Source organism: Etheostoma cragini, chromosome 14, assembly GCF_013103735.1.
Source record: "Etheostoma cragini isolate CJK2018 chromosome 14, CSU_Ecrag_1.0, whole genome shotgun sequence".
Classification (NCBI taxonomy): domain Eukaryota; kingdom Metazoa; phylum Chordata; class Actinopteri; order Perciformes; family Percidae; genus Etheostoma; species Etheostoma cragini.
The window spans coordinates 9,233,149-9,249,632 of record NC_048420.1 but is presented as its reverse complement, the minus strand read 5'-3'; the positions used below and the strand labels follow the sequence as shown (position 1 = coordinate 9,249,632).

The following is a 16,484-nucleotide window of genomic DNA, read 5'->3' as shown; positions in this document are numbered from 1 at the left end:
CCCCCCCCCCCCCCGTTTTTTTCAGTGGAGGGGGGTTCTCTTTCAGTTTTGGGGTCCTTGGCTTAAAAAACGTTAAAGACCCCTATTTTCGAAGAAGGCGAACAGTAGGAGCAGTTGACTGACAGCGAATGAAGGAATGGACTAAAGTAAACCAAACTCTAATGAGGGGAGCAGAGTTTAAGTGAGCTTTCACACCACCCCAAACCAACCGCACTCTCCCACTAACGCTCCAGGGTTTGGTCAAAACTGCTCAGGTGTGAAAGCAATCTACAACTACTCAAACATTTTTTCTATACTCATTTTCACTGTAGCATGCAGCTTAAATGTCTTTGTAACATTAATACATGTAGGCAGCAGGCTTGTCCAATAAGGGCATGCAATATATTTTATACTGTACTTAACAACATTATACTACGACAAAAACAGTGCTCTGGAATTATTTGAAATGTTCGGACCAAACGAGCCAACAACAAATGCCGCCACCACTTGAATCTAATTCTACAAATAATATATATTAATAATATTAGTATAGCCCAATATTTGTCTGCAACTGTGCAGAAATACCAGGCTTAAACAGAATGAACATTAAAAAATAAATCAAATTTATTTCGGTTCAGCCTAAGAAAAGACAGGGATTGCATTAGCGTCAGCGTTGCAACAATTCAAACAATACCCTGTTCACATTATTATGTCCTTTGACATTTAGCCAGAACTACTGGTGAATTTAAGTGCATTGTTTTTGCTCTGATGAAAACTTTAAAACGTTAAAAGTAAAATGTAAACATTTCGTTATAAGATATTCTTGAGGCCTTAGTTGTATACTGAATTGAAGTGTGGATCCTGACTGTTCCTGAAAGGTCCCCAGTCATTCCCTTCTGTTGATACCAAGGGACTATTTACTTGCCAGGTACTTGAATAGACATTGGTTTTGAGATTTTCTACACACAACGGAAGAGGCAAGGACGTATGTTGGCATTGGTTGCTTGGATGCACAAAGTCCAAGTTATTGAGCCCGCAGCATCTCTTGCTGTTTCTGTCTCTGTCCGTGGTGCTGAAAGCCTCCATTCACTGTCTGAGAAAATGTCTCCTGAGACCAGCCTTTCTCATGGTCCTTGGACTTGTAGTTCCATCTAAAAAAAGCAGGCACTCTAAAAAAGCTAGCAAGGCTTCTTCTGTTCTGAATAGAGCCGGTCTCATCAACACTGAAAGCACTCTGAGACTGTGTTCAAAATGACCCTTCAACATTAAATGTGATGGGCTCTTCAAGTTGAGAGATACACCAGACCTGCTCTATTAAACACATGGAACAAGACATAGGTAAACTGGCTTTTTTCCCCATTTCCACATCCAACTGAAAAGATATGAAAGTTGCAAGACAGTGGCCCTGCAACATAGAGAATTGCAAGTATATACTGTAATTTAAATTACAGAAGTCATTACAATATATAGAAATATATTCTATGTATATAAAGAAACAGCCCAGGTATACATTTGTATCATTAATGAGCTCTTATCTAATGAAAGAGCTGTCACATGTTTGCAGTTTAAAAAAAAAAGATAGCCTTTTTGTCCTTTTTTTCTTTTTCTTCCTCTCAACATCTTTTCCCCGACTCTGTTAACAACCCTTGACCTCCGACATTTCTTCACTTAAAGGGGTTTTATAACTCTACCTTGTTGCTTATATACCTGCGGCGTGTTCCTGTGTTTGACTGAGCCTGCGCTGACATCATAGTATCTAGGTCAATTTTCTTGACAAGATAATCCTACCTAAACTCTTGTTGGGTTATAAATAAACCTGTTCAAAGGATAGGGGACTGCCTGTTCAACACTTAATCTGAAGGTTTAATGCAACAGATGTTCTAATTAGGACCGTGGAGGTTGTTGTTGACACTGATAGTTTAGCTACTGAAAGCCAATGTGCACTAACTTATTCACAGCAACATGACATCATGACTTCGCGTAAACATACAAGCCGACATTCTTAAGACAAGTGGCGTGTTATCTGTACATATGTTGAGCTGTCCGCGTGTATGTCTACGCTGTATATTGCTGAAGTAAACATACACACCACTTGCCGTGTTATTGCGAGAAGAAAGCGACGGTTGAGTTTAGGAAACGTTACACGCGGTTGGGTTTGGGACACAAAGAACCTGTTGGGTTTAGGAAAAGAAGAAAGTGACTGCTGAGTTTAGGAAACAAAGATCCGGTTGGGTTTAGGAAAAGAAAAACGGGGTTGGCTTTAAAGGAAATGTGACACGGGACATAAAGGAAACGTGACACGCGGGACACGCTCCCCGGTCTCCTGGTTGAATGTCCTTTGTTTTACCCATCTACCACCTCGACTAGCCCCCCTACGCGGATTTTCGCCCTTCTAATGCCACTCTACTACAAGATAAAGTAAGTCAACGGAGGCCAAACGGCGTTGATTAACATGTTAAAGCGAGTATGCGTTTTGATAACACGCCAACAATGGCATACCAATTGGCATGTCATACATACGCCATTTCATGAGATCAGTTTGTTCCGAGGAAAAACCCCTAAGCTCCATTTAAATCATCATTGGATGCTAAAAACGAAGCTAACGGTATTTTTATTAGATGGGAGAAACAGCTTCTGAAGGTGAACTGAGACATCTTCCATCAGGTTTCACAGATTAAAAACCCCAGAGGCTGCTGTGGAAAATCCATCCACATCAAAGATTGGCGATTGTGCCCAGTATTAAATAGAAGGTCAATATGGATATAACATTACAAGCAAGTCAATATTTCAGCCAAAGTTTTGGTTTAAATATTCAGATCAACAGATACATCCTATCCAGTGATAATCAGTTGTTTAGATAGACTGAACCAGGAAGGAGAGACGAGCTGTGCCAGGTGTCCTTCTTGCTGCTTGGCCCGGATTAGACTCCTATTGTCGGACTTCAGTTTAACTGTGGCCTCTTATCCAGGACAAAGAGCAGCTGTAACAAGTGGGGCAAGAGAAGGAAAACTGGAACAATGTTCTGGCTTCCTGGGACGCCTACTAACTGAAAGGACAAGTTTAGTACTGCAGCTACAGAGACCTGGAATAAGAGTGGTACCATGTTCACCATGGTGATAAAGTAATTAAACCACCATTCAAACGACATATGAGATATGAGAAAATATCATGTCCATTTAAAACAATCAGTTACATTTATATCAACGCACAAAACGCAACTAAAATATGATTTGACGTAACGCTTCCAGACAATTAAATGAAAAACAAACAATATAGAAAGAAATAGACCTGTAAAAAGTGGCACATTTGTCATATGTAAGTACAAACATTTTTTATCAGTTAACTTTAAGTGCCTTTTATAAGCTTTATATCATTGGGGGCCATGGGAATTTCAGGGTGCGTTGGGAAGACTCGTGACCATCAGTATTTAAATCCTGGCTATGGTCTTGTTTAGACTATTGTCAGGCTGTTCGACAGAGCGCTGCATTAAATTTGCAAAAGCATCTGACATCAATAAATCACTACTGCATTTATTAGTAGAATCTTACACTATGTTCGCCCTGTACAGTCAAGCTAAGGATGCTGTGGAGGAAAGGTGGACATTAACTTTCTGCTGTGGGTATAGATGTTAAAACAATAACGTTTCTGCTGTTAAATAAAGCCTGTCAATCATTTACGGTAATCATAAAGGCTGTCATTCATGTATGGTAATGATAGGTAGCACAGTTAATTTGATGATTTAATGTTGAGGTTCAAAAATTCTCCATGTGTCAACCAAAGGCTACAATTTGTTTACATTGCCTTTTCCCAATCCGCCCTTTATGAGCCGAGTCACAGGCTTTGTTATTAACATGTGATTATGTGATGTGAGTTTTGGAAGCAATCTGTTTATACTCAAGGAAATATTTTACAAAATAGGCCACAATTCACCACTGTGGCTTAATGAGCTCAATGGCTATGCTACAATAGCACTTGAGGCTAACAGATGGCCAACCTGTAGCCTTTCTTCTGGAGATTTAGATTTTGTGTGTGTGCGCGCGCGTGTGTGTGTGTGTGTGCGCGCGCGTGTAACAGAGAATTTATAGCTGCAAGTATGCATTAATTCACATGTCATTCCTTTGTTGAAAGAGGGATGGGAAATGCTATTTTGCTCTACAACAAAAAAGGGAGACTGGGAAGAGAAAGTGAGATAGTGAGAGAATGGATTTTATGTTTACCTGCCAGTGGTGCTTTTTCTGTATTGTTGCCATAGCAACAGCGGCTCGCTGTATTTGTGTGTGCTATGTGTGTGTGTGTGTGTGCGTGTGTGTGTGACAAGGGATGTAATTCTGCTTGTCATCAATGTAGCCTAGAGCTGACTCCCCAGCTGCTGGTTGCCATGAGACCAGACAGACACATCCTCTGCTTCAATGATAAATCTTTTCTCTTGACGTTTAAATAGCTGAACAAATTAGGTACCCCTACATTTTGTTTTTCTGAGATATGTCAAGATACATGGTACCACTGCTTTGCTATGTATTACTAATAATGTAATGTCATTAACATGCCATTCAAATGACCAGGGAAAATACAGGCTTGGGGAAAGGTAATTGGCCACTACTTCATATAAATGCACTAGGACATAGATAATGTGATCTACAGTGGTTTTCAACATGCATGCTAATAAGACAAAAGCACACGGACTAACTTGATGGTTGTAGAAATAAGTCCCTGAACCTCTGTTATAAATCAGGCTAAAATGCACATCTTAATTATGAATCATTGCAACAATTCTAGTAAGCTAGCTTCAGCCACAGTAATTACTCTTGGCAAACCAAGCAAACAATCCAGTAATATTGTAACTAGTCAGCTACTGTTGATTTAGCTAATATCATTATGACTAGGGTAGGCCTGCACGATATTGGAAAAAAATCTGACATTGAGATATTTTTCCCCCCTGCAATATATATTGCGATATGGAAAAAAAAGAAGAAGTAAGAAATAGCTATATTTGGAAATAATAAATAATTCTCGACAACTGCAGTGATTTTGGAGGGGAGTGCATCTACATAGAAGAAGAAAAAATGAAAAAGGATCTTTTCTAATGTAAACCATTCTTTGTTGAACTTACATGCTTTTCAAACAAGCAAGTAAGCGCTGTAACTAACGTTACTCTTCTGAAGTGGTTTTCGAGGGGAAATTAGGTTGAAATACACTGGTTGACTAGCATGACACCATTATATACATATTATACTCTCAATCCAGGCTATCGTGAATGACAGTGACTGCATTTTGCTTCCTCTAAACTTCAGGTTGTGGTCGACTAGCGGGGCCAGCAGACCTGCATGTCACGCACACTAGCAACAAACTCTGTGTATCCAAGAACTATTAAATCAGTGGAAATTCCGTTAGATCAGACACACACTGTAGTAGGTTAGTGTTACGTTTCCAGTGTTGCGGCTCAGAACCGTAACGTTAGTTGGGACAGACGGACCCCTTGTTTCTTTAGGCTAACTATATTAGCTTTAGCCTGGCTGGTAGCAGCTTTCTGCGGGGGGAAATTGCCGGGAGACGTTGTAATTGTTGCAATAATCAGGTGATTTAGTTTGTATTTGCAGTGAACATAAAACACTGACTACAGTAGCTTCACTGACTACCAATCAAAACTATGCGCGTCACTGTGTCAGCGGCAGCTGCTGCCTACGGTACTTTGCTACACACGGAGAGCCTCACTTCTCATGACAATAAACACCATCGGACTAATGTCACATACACACGCTGCCCACATGGCTGCCTGTCTTAAAGGGGAAGGGTTGACCGGTAATTATCATGTAAAAGAAGAACGTAGAAGTTTAGTTTTCTATCAAGCAGTATAAAAGTTTTAGCGTCAACATTGTAACGTCCTGCGATGTGACTATTGTGCATGCGCAAATCGCAATGTCAATGATTAAACACAATATTGTTCAGCCCTAGCCTAGGAGTATGCAAAAAAAATCGATTTGTATTTGAATCGCAATTCAAGCTCTACCGATTCAAAATCAATTCATAGAATTCCAAAAACTGATTCAAATTCAAAATATTTAAAAACGAAATTATTTTATTTTATTTTATTTTATGTCAACTGCAATAACATGATGGATACTTTAATGATCACCATGGGGGAAGTCTAAGGTCCCAGTAGCTTACATCACGCACAACATACACATACATCATAGTGGGATGTTAAAATAACAATCAAACAAATCCACATAAATATGTATTATAATTGAATCAAATCGTGAGCCTAAGAATCTGAATCAAATCATGAGATTTGTCGGAGTATTCACAGTATACATACTTTTCACAGTACAAAAACACCATGAGTTAAAGACTCTGGACCTCATGTAATTTGTCTCAATGTGTGTGGACCTCCTTAATATTCAACATTACTCCAATTTCATCCGTCATTAACCATGTCCAGCAATCTACGGTAGTTAGCAAGAGCTAGCTAACTAATGAACAAAAAATATCAAAGCGGTAATACTGCAACTTGACAGCTAATATCCAGGATAATTTTGAGAATTTACAATGGAAAAAATGAAAGTATGTTGAATTAACTTAACTTATTTGAGTCTTTCCTGTTACAGAACTTCATCTCTAACCAAATACTTCTCTCTCTCTCTCTCTCTCTCTCTCTCTCTCTCTCTCTTTCTCTCAGAGGGGTCCTGAGATGACGGAAGTGGAGCCAGTATTGGACTTTGCCTCCTCGGGGCGCTCGGGGAGGAGAAATGCCCTGCCTGATATCCTGGGCTCACCGGCAGGTGTAAACCCTGGCGATCTGCCTCTTAAGCTGGCTGAGCTGTCCCTCAAAGGTAACTTAGAAATCAAGTACCTCGACCAGGCAATCGGATTGGTCACTTAGACAATTAGAACATGCTCAAATCTGTGCAATAGCACTCCAACATTCCAGAAATAAATCAAAAACAGTTTTTCAATTCATTGAAATGAACAACAAAACACAGTAACACACAGAAGCTCTCCAACATATTTACATACAGTGATTCATCAGATTAATCCAACGCTCTGGAGTTATCAGAGATGTTTGTATCACATCAGCTGTGCACACATGGTGCTATGCTAAACATAGTAGCTAATGATCTATCCATGGCACAATAATAATGACACTGCTAGCTACCAATGTAGTTGAGTGCACTGATGCGACATTTGGTCCCGCAAGATATTGCGAATTTGGGATTTTGGACTGAAGACTTAGTGTTGAGGATCAACTCCAGTAAAAACGCATTCGGGTCACCTTTGGGCGATGATTGCCACTTGGGAATTGGCTGAAAGTGGCCCGTTCCAATCATCCTAAATCCTTCATCAGTGTGGCTACCAGGCATGCCAAAATGTGGGCTGAGTATTTTTGACTGCACGGGCTAGCAAGGGAATAAGCATGCTGCTAAATCACATATAATGACACAATTTGTCTTGCATGTTCCAAACAATGAATGGCTTTGTAAACTCGTTGTACTTTTACAAGGCTATATCTTTGCACCCTCACAAACATTTGAAGGTATTTGTGTATGCAAGTAACTAGTTACTATGTAAATTAAGCATGCACACGTGTGATTTATGAGACACATGTTTTGGGGCAATGCTACTTCTGGTGATTTTGAAACTGGAGCCATAAAATGACAATGTAAGCACCTACTGACAACTAATCCAAAAGTCACTGGTACTGATCGACAATAGCTTTTTGATAGTCTAGTCCTTTTTTATGACTGCAACATATTTCTTATTGTGTCTTTTTGGGTTTGTTTGCAGATGGGCCGGGAGGGGCCCAGTCACCCACGGCGGAGGGGCCTCCAGCACCGCCGGAGAGCTCTGAGGGGAAAGAGGGATCGTAGGGACTTGTTTATTTACCTCCCCGGAGACCTGCCAAGATACCCTGAGAGACGGGACGAGCAACGAGTTAGAGCGCGAGCAGTGGGCGAAAGAGCGATTATCGGTTCAGAGCCAGTCTGTTTGTGAAGCAGCTGAGCCACGGAGGGAGAGTGACCGAGCAACTCCCCGAGGACTGGAGGCAGGCACTCAGCACTATCTGAAAAGAGTTAGACGTCTTATTAGTTATGAACCAGTGTGTGTGTGTATATGTGTATAGGTGAGTTATACACTCATTGCGAACACTACACTAAGAATAAGAAGGACCATGAAAGATTGTATACTGTACACTACTATTTTTGTATGATTTATTTAAAACTAAAGATAAACAGGAACTCATAAGTTAAACTGTAATATGTACCATTTGCTTTTCTTTTATAGTGATGTGTGTTACTTTACATTGACAACAGTAGGAGGGATTTTAAGGGCCTAAGAGCCCGTAGTGGCTCGAAGCTTTTACATCCAGCTGGATGCTAGGTGGCACGAGACATAAGAAAACTTTGTGTTGTCTTCTGCTTTTACACTAAATGTGTATAATCTACTGTATGTTTTCAAATCTAAGGCTGTTGTACACTCTATCTTCATTGTAAATGTACAGTTTTTATTCCCCACTGCAGACTGTTTTGATCCTAAACGATCCCTTTTTTTAGGTGTCTATGTGATGGTGATAATGTAGAAGAACCGTCCATATCTTGAGACATTCCTTTAGTGTCCCACTGCCATAAATGTACACACTGCTTTATTACGACACTAAAAGTCAGAGATTTCCCTTTTGGTTTTTGCTCAAGGCTGCTTTAAAAGTCTCTTCCCTTTCGAGAACCTCTGAAAATGTGCCTAGTGGCAGTTCACAACCCAGAACGTGTGTTCTGTTCTTTCTCTGTGAAGTACTGTTATCGACTATTTTGGGCTATTGATATTTCCTCGGTTTTAAAAGGAGGTATCATAACACATCTTTATGGCTTCAGCTGTAAATGCAAGATATAAAACACCTTTTTTAAGATTCTGCAAATCTGCATATGCGGATCCTACACTTTGTCAGGAAATGCATTCCGTTTTGCGAAAAAAAAAAAAAAAAACGTTGTCAGGGCTCATTGCGGGTGTTTCATATGGCGAAAGCAGCATATGACCGCTGACTGGCCACGGGAGCGAGCGTCGAGCAACAACAACACCACCACAATGTGTTCCGAGTGCCGGAAATGGCAGCACACTCGCCTTCTGCCTCTCCGCACGGAGAAAAGTCTGTTCACACTCATCAACACATACGCAGAGCTGTGAATAGGATGCAAGACGGAGAGCGAGAAACAGCGATGCTCCGCATTTTGTCAGCTATCCACTCACTGCTACTGTAAATATACTATATTGTAGTATAACCCCCGTGTGTCATACATGCTGCCCGTATGATGACAGACTTTATTTCCATACTGTACCCAGAAAGAAATGGTGTTCTGTAATTGTCTCTATTTGAAGATGTTATGCCGGTGGCTGTGTCTTTCTGTGGATGTGTTACAGTTGGTGTGCAGCTGCCCAGCCTCAGCTGTACTTTGACTAATACTGGTCTACATAAGTTGTATGATCATCATCATCCTTTTTGGGGGGGTTAAAAGGTGTATTTTGTAGTGTCCTGATCTCTAAGTGGTGCATACATTTTACTTAGCTGGATTGGATCCCATGTGCTGATTCTATCTGGTGGTGAAACCTGCCATATTAAACCCACAAGCTTTATATATACAACTGGATCAAATCGTTTGATTTCTATGCAAGGCCCTCACTCCTGGTGTTGGATCTTTCATTTTGGCATACATACCATAGGTCTAATGTAATAAGGAAATATTTAAATGATTGTGATATCATTTCATTGTTTTTTAGCCACACCAGGTCTCTGTGGAGGACAAGGTCAGTTGGATGAGTACACCACTTAGCTCGATGGTGTTTTAAACCCCCGTCTCCTCCCAGCCCCTTCCCTGGCGTATATTAACCCTAACCTAACCATTGCCTAATCCTAGTGCCTTCCATGCAGCGCTGCCTGGAAGGAGATGTTGGAGGCTTAAAACACAGATAAACCACCACCAGACTGAAAGAGCTCAACAGCTATTGGAATGGAAATGTGTACAGACATTAATATTCCCCAGAGGATAAAGCTTATTTATATTATCTGGCAAGACAGATATGCGTTCGTCATCTAACGTTTGCAACAAAACCAATTCTCATAATGCTAAACATGTTAACTTTGCATATGTCTAATGTTAGCAAAAGAGAATATTGATAAATTATGCAAATATTACTTTTCATTCATTGACACAACGTTCACTACACGTTCAAACGACACCTTGCCCATTTAGGAGACAGGGATGGTGTTCCGTTTCATACCATACCATGCTTAGTTATAAAGACTTTTTGGTGCAACCTCATTGAGCTGCTAGCATGGCTGAAGGCACGTTTTGTCTACATGGACCAATAGCTAATGAATCCACAAATTATAAAATTATTATAGCAGCTCACACCATTATAAACTAATTTTGTTGTTGCGAGAATAAGTTCTGAATGCTGATTAGTTTACCTAGTGGCAGGTGGAGCAGAAAGATGTATCGGCAAGACACACATTACATATCAGTCTACATGTGGAAAACGCCTGTTGTTGCTCCTGAGTGAGCTGTGTGAAGTCTGATAAATTGGCTCAAGTGATGTCACTTGAGTCAGTGTGAGATGGGTCCCAAGACTGCAAGTTTGAAATAAAAGAAGACCTGGGGTTTTCAAGTTAGAAAGAAGTAAGTTTTGCATTGCCAGACCTTCCTCTACATCGCTGTGGAGAAAGGTCTGGCCCGTCCACACATACAGTCCTGGCTATGAGAAGAAAAAACTCTGGGTTGTCTTCATATTTTTCAAATCAATCACAATCATCTTGAGCAACGGTGGCTCTATTAAATAGTTCTGAGAAGGAACTTGTTTTGGTGAAACATATGCACCCCGCAAAAGAAAATGCCACATGCAATATCAAATGAAGTTAACTTTTCACACAATACAGTAACATGAGCTATTTAAATTAGCCAGATACATGGAAAACCTAATGTGCTCTTACCGGTGTATCTCCGTGTGAATTGTTTCTATAGTAAATCCCACCAATTGGTCCAAAAATGTCCCAGTTAGAGAGGACATGTGTAAACATATTCTTTGTAAATCTTTACAATCATTCTCCGAAGCAACCAAGCAGGCCTGCCTTGCTGCACAATCAACATTTTCTTAAAAACTGGACATTTCCAGCGTGCAGCTTCCTAGTTCAAAGTTTGTGAAACAAGTAATCCAGGAAATGAACTCATCGGTTCAGACAGAAAGAAGAAACAAGTGAGCCTACCAGACCTCTGTAGCCCACCCCTCTTTTCAGCTGGAGGCTACATCACACTCTCTGCCCAAACTGTTGGTGGCCCAGTTGCATTGTGGGTAATGTAGGTGCACTGCAAGGTAGTAGAACAAGTAGTATTAATACAAAAAGACATATTTCTGGTTCTTGATTGTCATTGGTCATTGATTTTCATACTTTAAAAAAAACCTGTGTATTATGAGACTGACAATGTTCAAAAAGAACAGTACAGTGGGTAAGAATTATTAATTTGCTATTTGTACAGTAATAGAGATGACAATGACACCTGCATGTTAGATGCTGTTTTGTAATGATCATGATCAACCACATCCTCTGAAGCAGTTGGCCAATATTGCCCAGGGGGTGCAGACTTCATACAGCAACAACGCTGTGCTGCATGCTACTACTGCTGCAAATATAATTGCAGGATGACCACACGAAAAGCCAATTACATCAGTAAATACAAGGAGAGCTTTTAGGATGTAGCATACGTAGCTATAATATTAGAGGTGGGTATTCAGTGACAGGAGGTTATGCATTCAACTTTTGGCAAATTAACTTACAAAACTAAGTATACACTTTTTTACTTATTCTTCCTTTGCTAGGTATGACATAGCTCTACTCCATTCCATTTCTGCCACCATCTCTGATGAAAGACACCAGTGGGCGGAATCATTATTTCTACATCTACAAGTGTAAAGTAGGAGTGTGTAAGGAGCACTTGAAGGGAGCACAAGGCAAGACATGGCACTCTCTGTTCCTTCCAGAATAGCCATTTTAGCACACTCCTGTTACATAATGCAGCAGTTCCTGTGGGTGTGCAGCAGATGGAGACATTCACTACATTATCATTCACCCCACACCATGCTCCCCATCGACGGGGGAATTTCTTTGTTATGTCTGGTACAAAGAAAATGGCTGAAATACCATTTTTACAACAATATCTATACACATACTGTGCATACATACATAACTTACATACATTCCGACTACAATCATGATTTGGAGATTGTAGTTTTTACACTCCTGCACACATCTTTCAATTTCAAACCTAGTTAGGAGATTGACTGGGACACACCCAGTATTGTCTCAATGCCTATGCAGCAGTGGGGAGAGATTTGACAAAAATGGACAATTGTGTGCTTTTGGTTGAGTCCTCTGAAATACTGCTCCTGAACGGCTGTGGAGGTGGACGTTTATAGTGAAGCGGGCGTGAGTACAGAATGTAATTGGAAGCCATGAGTGAACCTTTGTGATTGTGCATACTGGTTGTCTGGCTGCATCCCAGCATCCCTGCTGACAGGAGATGAGGCCATGCTCGCACCCAAGGGCTCTTTGTCTCTCTGCAAACACAAGCACAGTAAAGCACTTTGTGTGTGTGAGGTGCTATGGTTGTGAGCTGATGCTGTGGTTCGTAGATTATGTAACAGAAACATTAGGCTATTTCTTAAATACATAGCAATGCCCCCGACTGCATATGGTGCGTTTATGTTATAATACTGTTCATTATCCAGCACAACACAAATGTGTCATCCGTTTGAGACTCGTTGTTTTTGCGACCACAACCCTGTTCGTCTCCGCCTCAGTTCTCAGGCAGCCTCTCTCTCCTCTGAGGTAGCTCCTTCGCCCAGACGGCTGCTACGTAACTTGTTGCTAGGGTAACCTAGCCTTGAGAGAAGCTTGGGCCTTATTGCATTGTATGCAGTCATGCTTTTTTAGTGCATGAGGTGAAGAATTGATTTGAAAGCTCTAGCTGCAATGAGGACAGAGCCATGTGCATGATGTCAACTGGGCACGGCAAGGTGTGACGGCCTGTTAGCCCCAAGCGAGTGCAAATTTGACCTAGCATTTTAAAATTATCATGAGAAAATATAGAAGCCAAAAACTACCATGTAGTCAACGTGGAAATATACCATTTAGGTGTAGCCAATAGTCTAAGTTCTGACGTGAATCACACTTTTACAAATTGGAAAAAAACAAGTCAGTGTGTTTCTAAGTCCACAGCACAGAGCAGCACGGCGCAGAGGGACAGCTCTCGGTCTTCTTACATAATTGAATAGCATGGTAGCAGCGGTTAGCTTTGGCATTCCTCAAGGAAGTTGTTGTGTAACAGAAATGCACTGCGGTTCCTCTTACAGACAGGTTTCTGTAGCTGAGCGCTCGGTTATCAGTCGAAGCTAAGTGAATGAACAGCAGCAGCCTTGTAGGTAGTCCACCACTGCCTCTCTTTCAGTCTCCAGCTCTCTCTCTGTCCCTCTCTCCTCATGACCAGGCCAGGGAGTGTGGGAGCCAGACGATTGTTACGAGAGGCGTATGGAGAGAGACAGCGATAGAGGGAGGGAGGGTGAGCGGATGATAAGACTGCCACCGAGGCCATGCAGACGTGGGTCACAGAGAGGAAGGCAAGCAGGCAGGCCAGCGAATAGAAAAGCCTTCATGTGGAAATCAACGTGCCATTTGCGACACACAGCAGCCTCAGGAGGAAAGATGGAGAGAAGAGGAGAAGATGTAAGACATAAGAGATAGAGCAAGCGGAAGAGAGAATAGAAACACAAGATTAAAAGAGCTGCTGGAACATCAAAACATTCAACAAAACTCCCAAGCCAGGGAAATGGCCCTGCAATAGCACTCTCCAAAGTAGTATAGTATAGTAGTATAGTGCAAAATATCCACACCTGCTCTTATCAATAGTGTGTCCTAATGTCTAATTCACTTTTCTTCTTATTCATCACATACACACAGCACAAGGTTTGGATTTACCAACCCTGTCTGTGGTACTCAGCCTCAAGCTGACAGGTTTCTACTGAATCCTTAAAAACAAAAAAACAAAAAACGGTAACAAACATTTAGGTTACTTTTTATGTAGATGTTTTTTTTAACAGGAATAAATAGTGCATCTGTTGGGGACTATTTTAAGATGCAGGTAAGTACACATTCAGTATGCTAGTGAGTATTTCTATTATTTCTAGATGCAGGCTTGAGTCAATATAAACTACAGTGTCCATGTTACGCATGGCTTATTTCTGTGTTTTTATGGGTTTTAAACAACAATGAAGGCATATGGCACAGAAGAATAAGTTGTATTTCCATCTCTGGCTGCACAGACTTATACTTGTTAAAGGAGATAATGGGATATGTTTTCATGCTAATCCCATGTGAATAGTTTAGTGCAAACCGCTAATTAGCCTTTTAAAGTAAAAAGAAATTGTTATTTCTATACCACTAACAAGGCATAAAAATAACATCACACTGCCATGGTGGAACAATGAGGTCCTCACATTGAGAACTTTGTAAGTGCACAGACAGTTTATTAACTCTGTATCTTTGAGGAGACACCAGGACCGACTGAGCGATGGGTCACTAGTACCCTGGAAATCCAGAGTTCTTGCGAGAGCACGATTTGAGTTTGCTCAGCGAGTCAGTCCGGCATTGAGTAATGCTGCTCATTAACTATACCCTTGTAATCGAGCTGCACCAATCACATTGGTGTATCTGATATAGGCGGGGCCAAAGGCGAGAGAACCAGATGATGACGTTTAATCTACCAGTTAGCTCAAACACTTAGCAAAAGTGTTTGGGGATCTGGAGACATCACCCTGTGTGTTGCTGTGATTGGTTGTAATGTTATCCAATTGCGTGCAGTGAGATTTTCAAATGCATACTTAGTGCCGTCCTTTGAGATGGGCAACTTTCATTACTCAATGCCAGACCCTTAATCCTTTCGGATTTGGCTCTGGATTGCCAGGCTAGGTCACTAGGCTACTTTGAGAAAAAAAAAGAGTTATGGCTAATGAACTGATACACACGCCGAGTGAAACTGAAATCTGCAAATTAATTTCCTGTATGTTATTATTACACCACAGCTATGAACCAAATTTTAGCTACCCATTTTTTACATAATTAACATAGGTCCCAATGTGAGAGGAAGGTCTCATTGCTTCCTGTTGGGTTTTTCTCCCCTGAATGTTTTTTTTTATCTTATCACCCATCTTATCTTACACCCAGTTGTGTCTAATTGACTCTCAGGGCTGGGCTATGCTACAAAAGAAGTGGTTCATGAAACGGCACCCTGTCAGACCAAATTGGAAATCGAGACCGTTCATTGCTGCTCAGGACGGCTATGCTGGAAGACGGAGTAAAAAAAAGAGCTTCTGATGTTGTTTAAATACTGCATCGTCATGATGCACATATGCAGACAGTCTCTCCTTGAAGACGTTCATAGTATAGCTGTCGATGATTGAGATGTAATGTGCCAGAAATAGATGCATAACAATTGAAACCGATAGCTTGAAAGAGAAGTGTGCACCCCCCTAAACACAACTGGCCGATCCCTGCGGGAAGTTGGTGTTAATGACCGAGTGTTAATCTTGGAAAGCTCCAGAAATTGTGAGGCAAAGCCATCAGACAAACAATTCTGATAAAGTTTACTTTAGGGTGCAGAATGAAAAAACCGACAAGTGTTGTGTATAAGTGATACAAAACATATGAATTCCTGATTATGTAAATTGCATGATTCGTTATTATGAATGCAGGTGTGTTTCTGTTAAAGTCACCTGGAATAGTTTGGAGAGCCACGGAGCGTCTTACACGTAGATCACATGGCTGGCAATATTTGATATTCTATGTCAAAAACACCTACTATCTGTGTATTCAAAGCCTGATATATTCTTTCTCATGTGCCATAGGGCTCCAATGTTGTCCAAAAAACTATTACACACACACACACACACACGCACGCAGGAACACATCAATAAGCTAAATATACTGGGTGGCACCTTTAAACCACCTTTCAATCACACATCAAAGTAGTTGTCCAGTCCTGTTTTCCATCTCCAGAACCATCTCCAGAAGCCGACCAATGCTGTCACACTCTGGCCTGGACATCTCAATCTATCTCTCACTCTATCCATCTCTCTCTCAATCTATTCATCTCTCTCTCCCTCAAACAATCCATATCTCGCTCTCAATCAATCCATCTCTTTCTCTCAATCTATTCATCTCTTTCTCTCAATCAATCCATCTCTCTCTCTCTCGCTCTCTCAAGGCTCACCAAATCAGTGCACTCTTTGGAATCACTTCTTTTTCAATCAACCAAGGTTTCCCAATCTAGCGACATCATATGACCAATCGTAAAGACAGACAAGTCTACCAGAGATATTAGACCTGATGTTTTGAAGAAGAAGAGCAAACGGTAATCCTAAAGAAATACGACGAAAACAGACGCATAATACAGGCAGGATAGGTGTTTAGC

At 41.0% G+C, this 16,484-nt stretch overlaps 1 protein-coding gene across 3 annotated transcripts in view; it reads left to right on the top strand.

Annotated features, from left to right (window-relative positions):
• pkib (protein kinase (cAMP-dependent, catalytic) inhibitor beta) overlaps window positions 1–9,606 on the top strand; it is a 24,467-nt gene extending 14,861 nt beyond the window's left edge. For all 3 annotated transcript variants that reach the window (XM_034891240.1, XM_034891241.1, XM_034891242.1), the window contains 2 exons: window positions 6,656–6,809; window positions 7,762–9,606. In XM_034891240.1, coding sequence (XP_034747131.1) covers window positions 6,656–6,809; window positions 7,762–7,844 — 237 coding nt within the window. In that variant the 3' untranslated portion in view covers window positions 7,845–9,606. The remainder of the gene's footprint in view (window positions 1–6,655; window positions 6,810–7,761) is intronic.
• The last annotated feature ends 6,878 nt before the right edge of the window (window positions 9,607–16,484 follow it).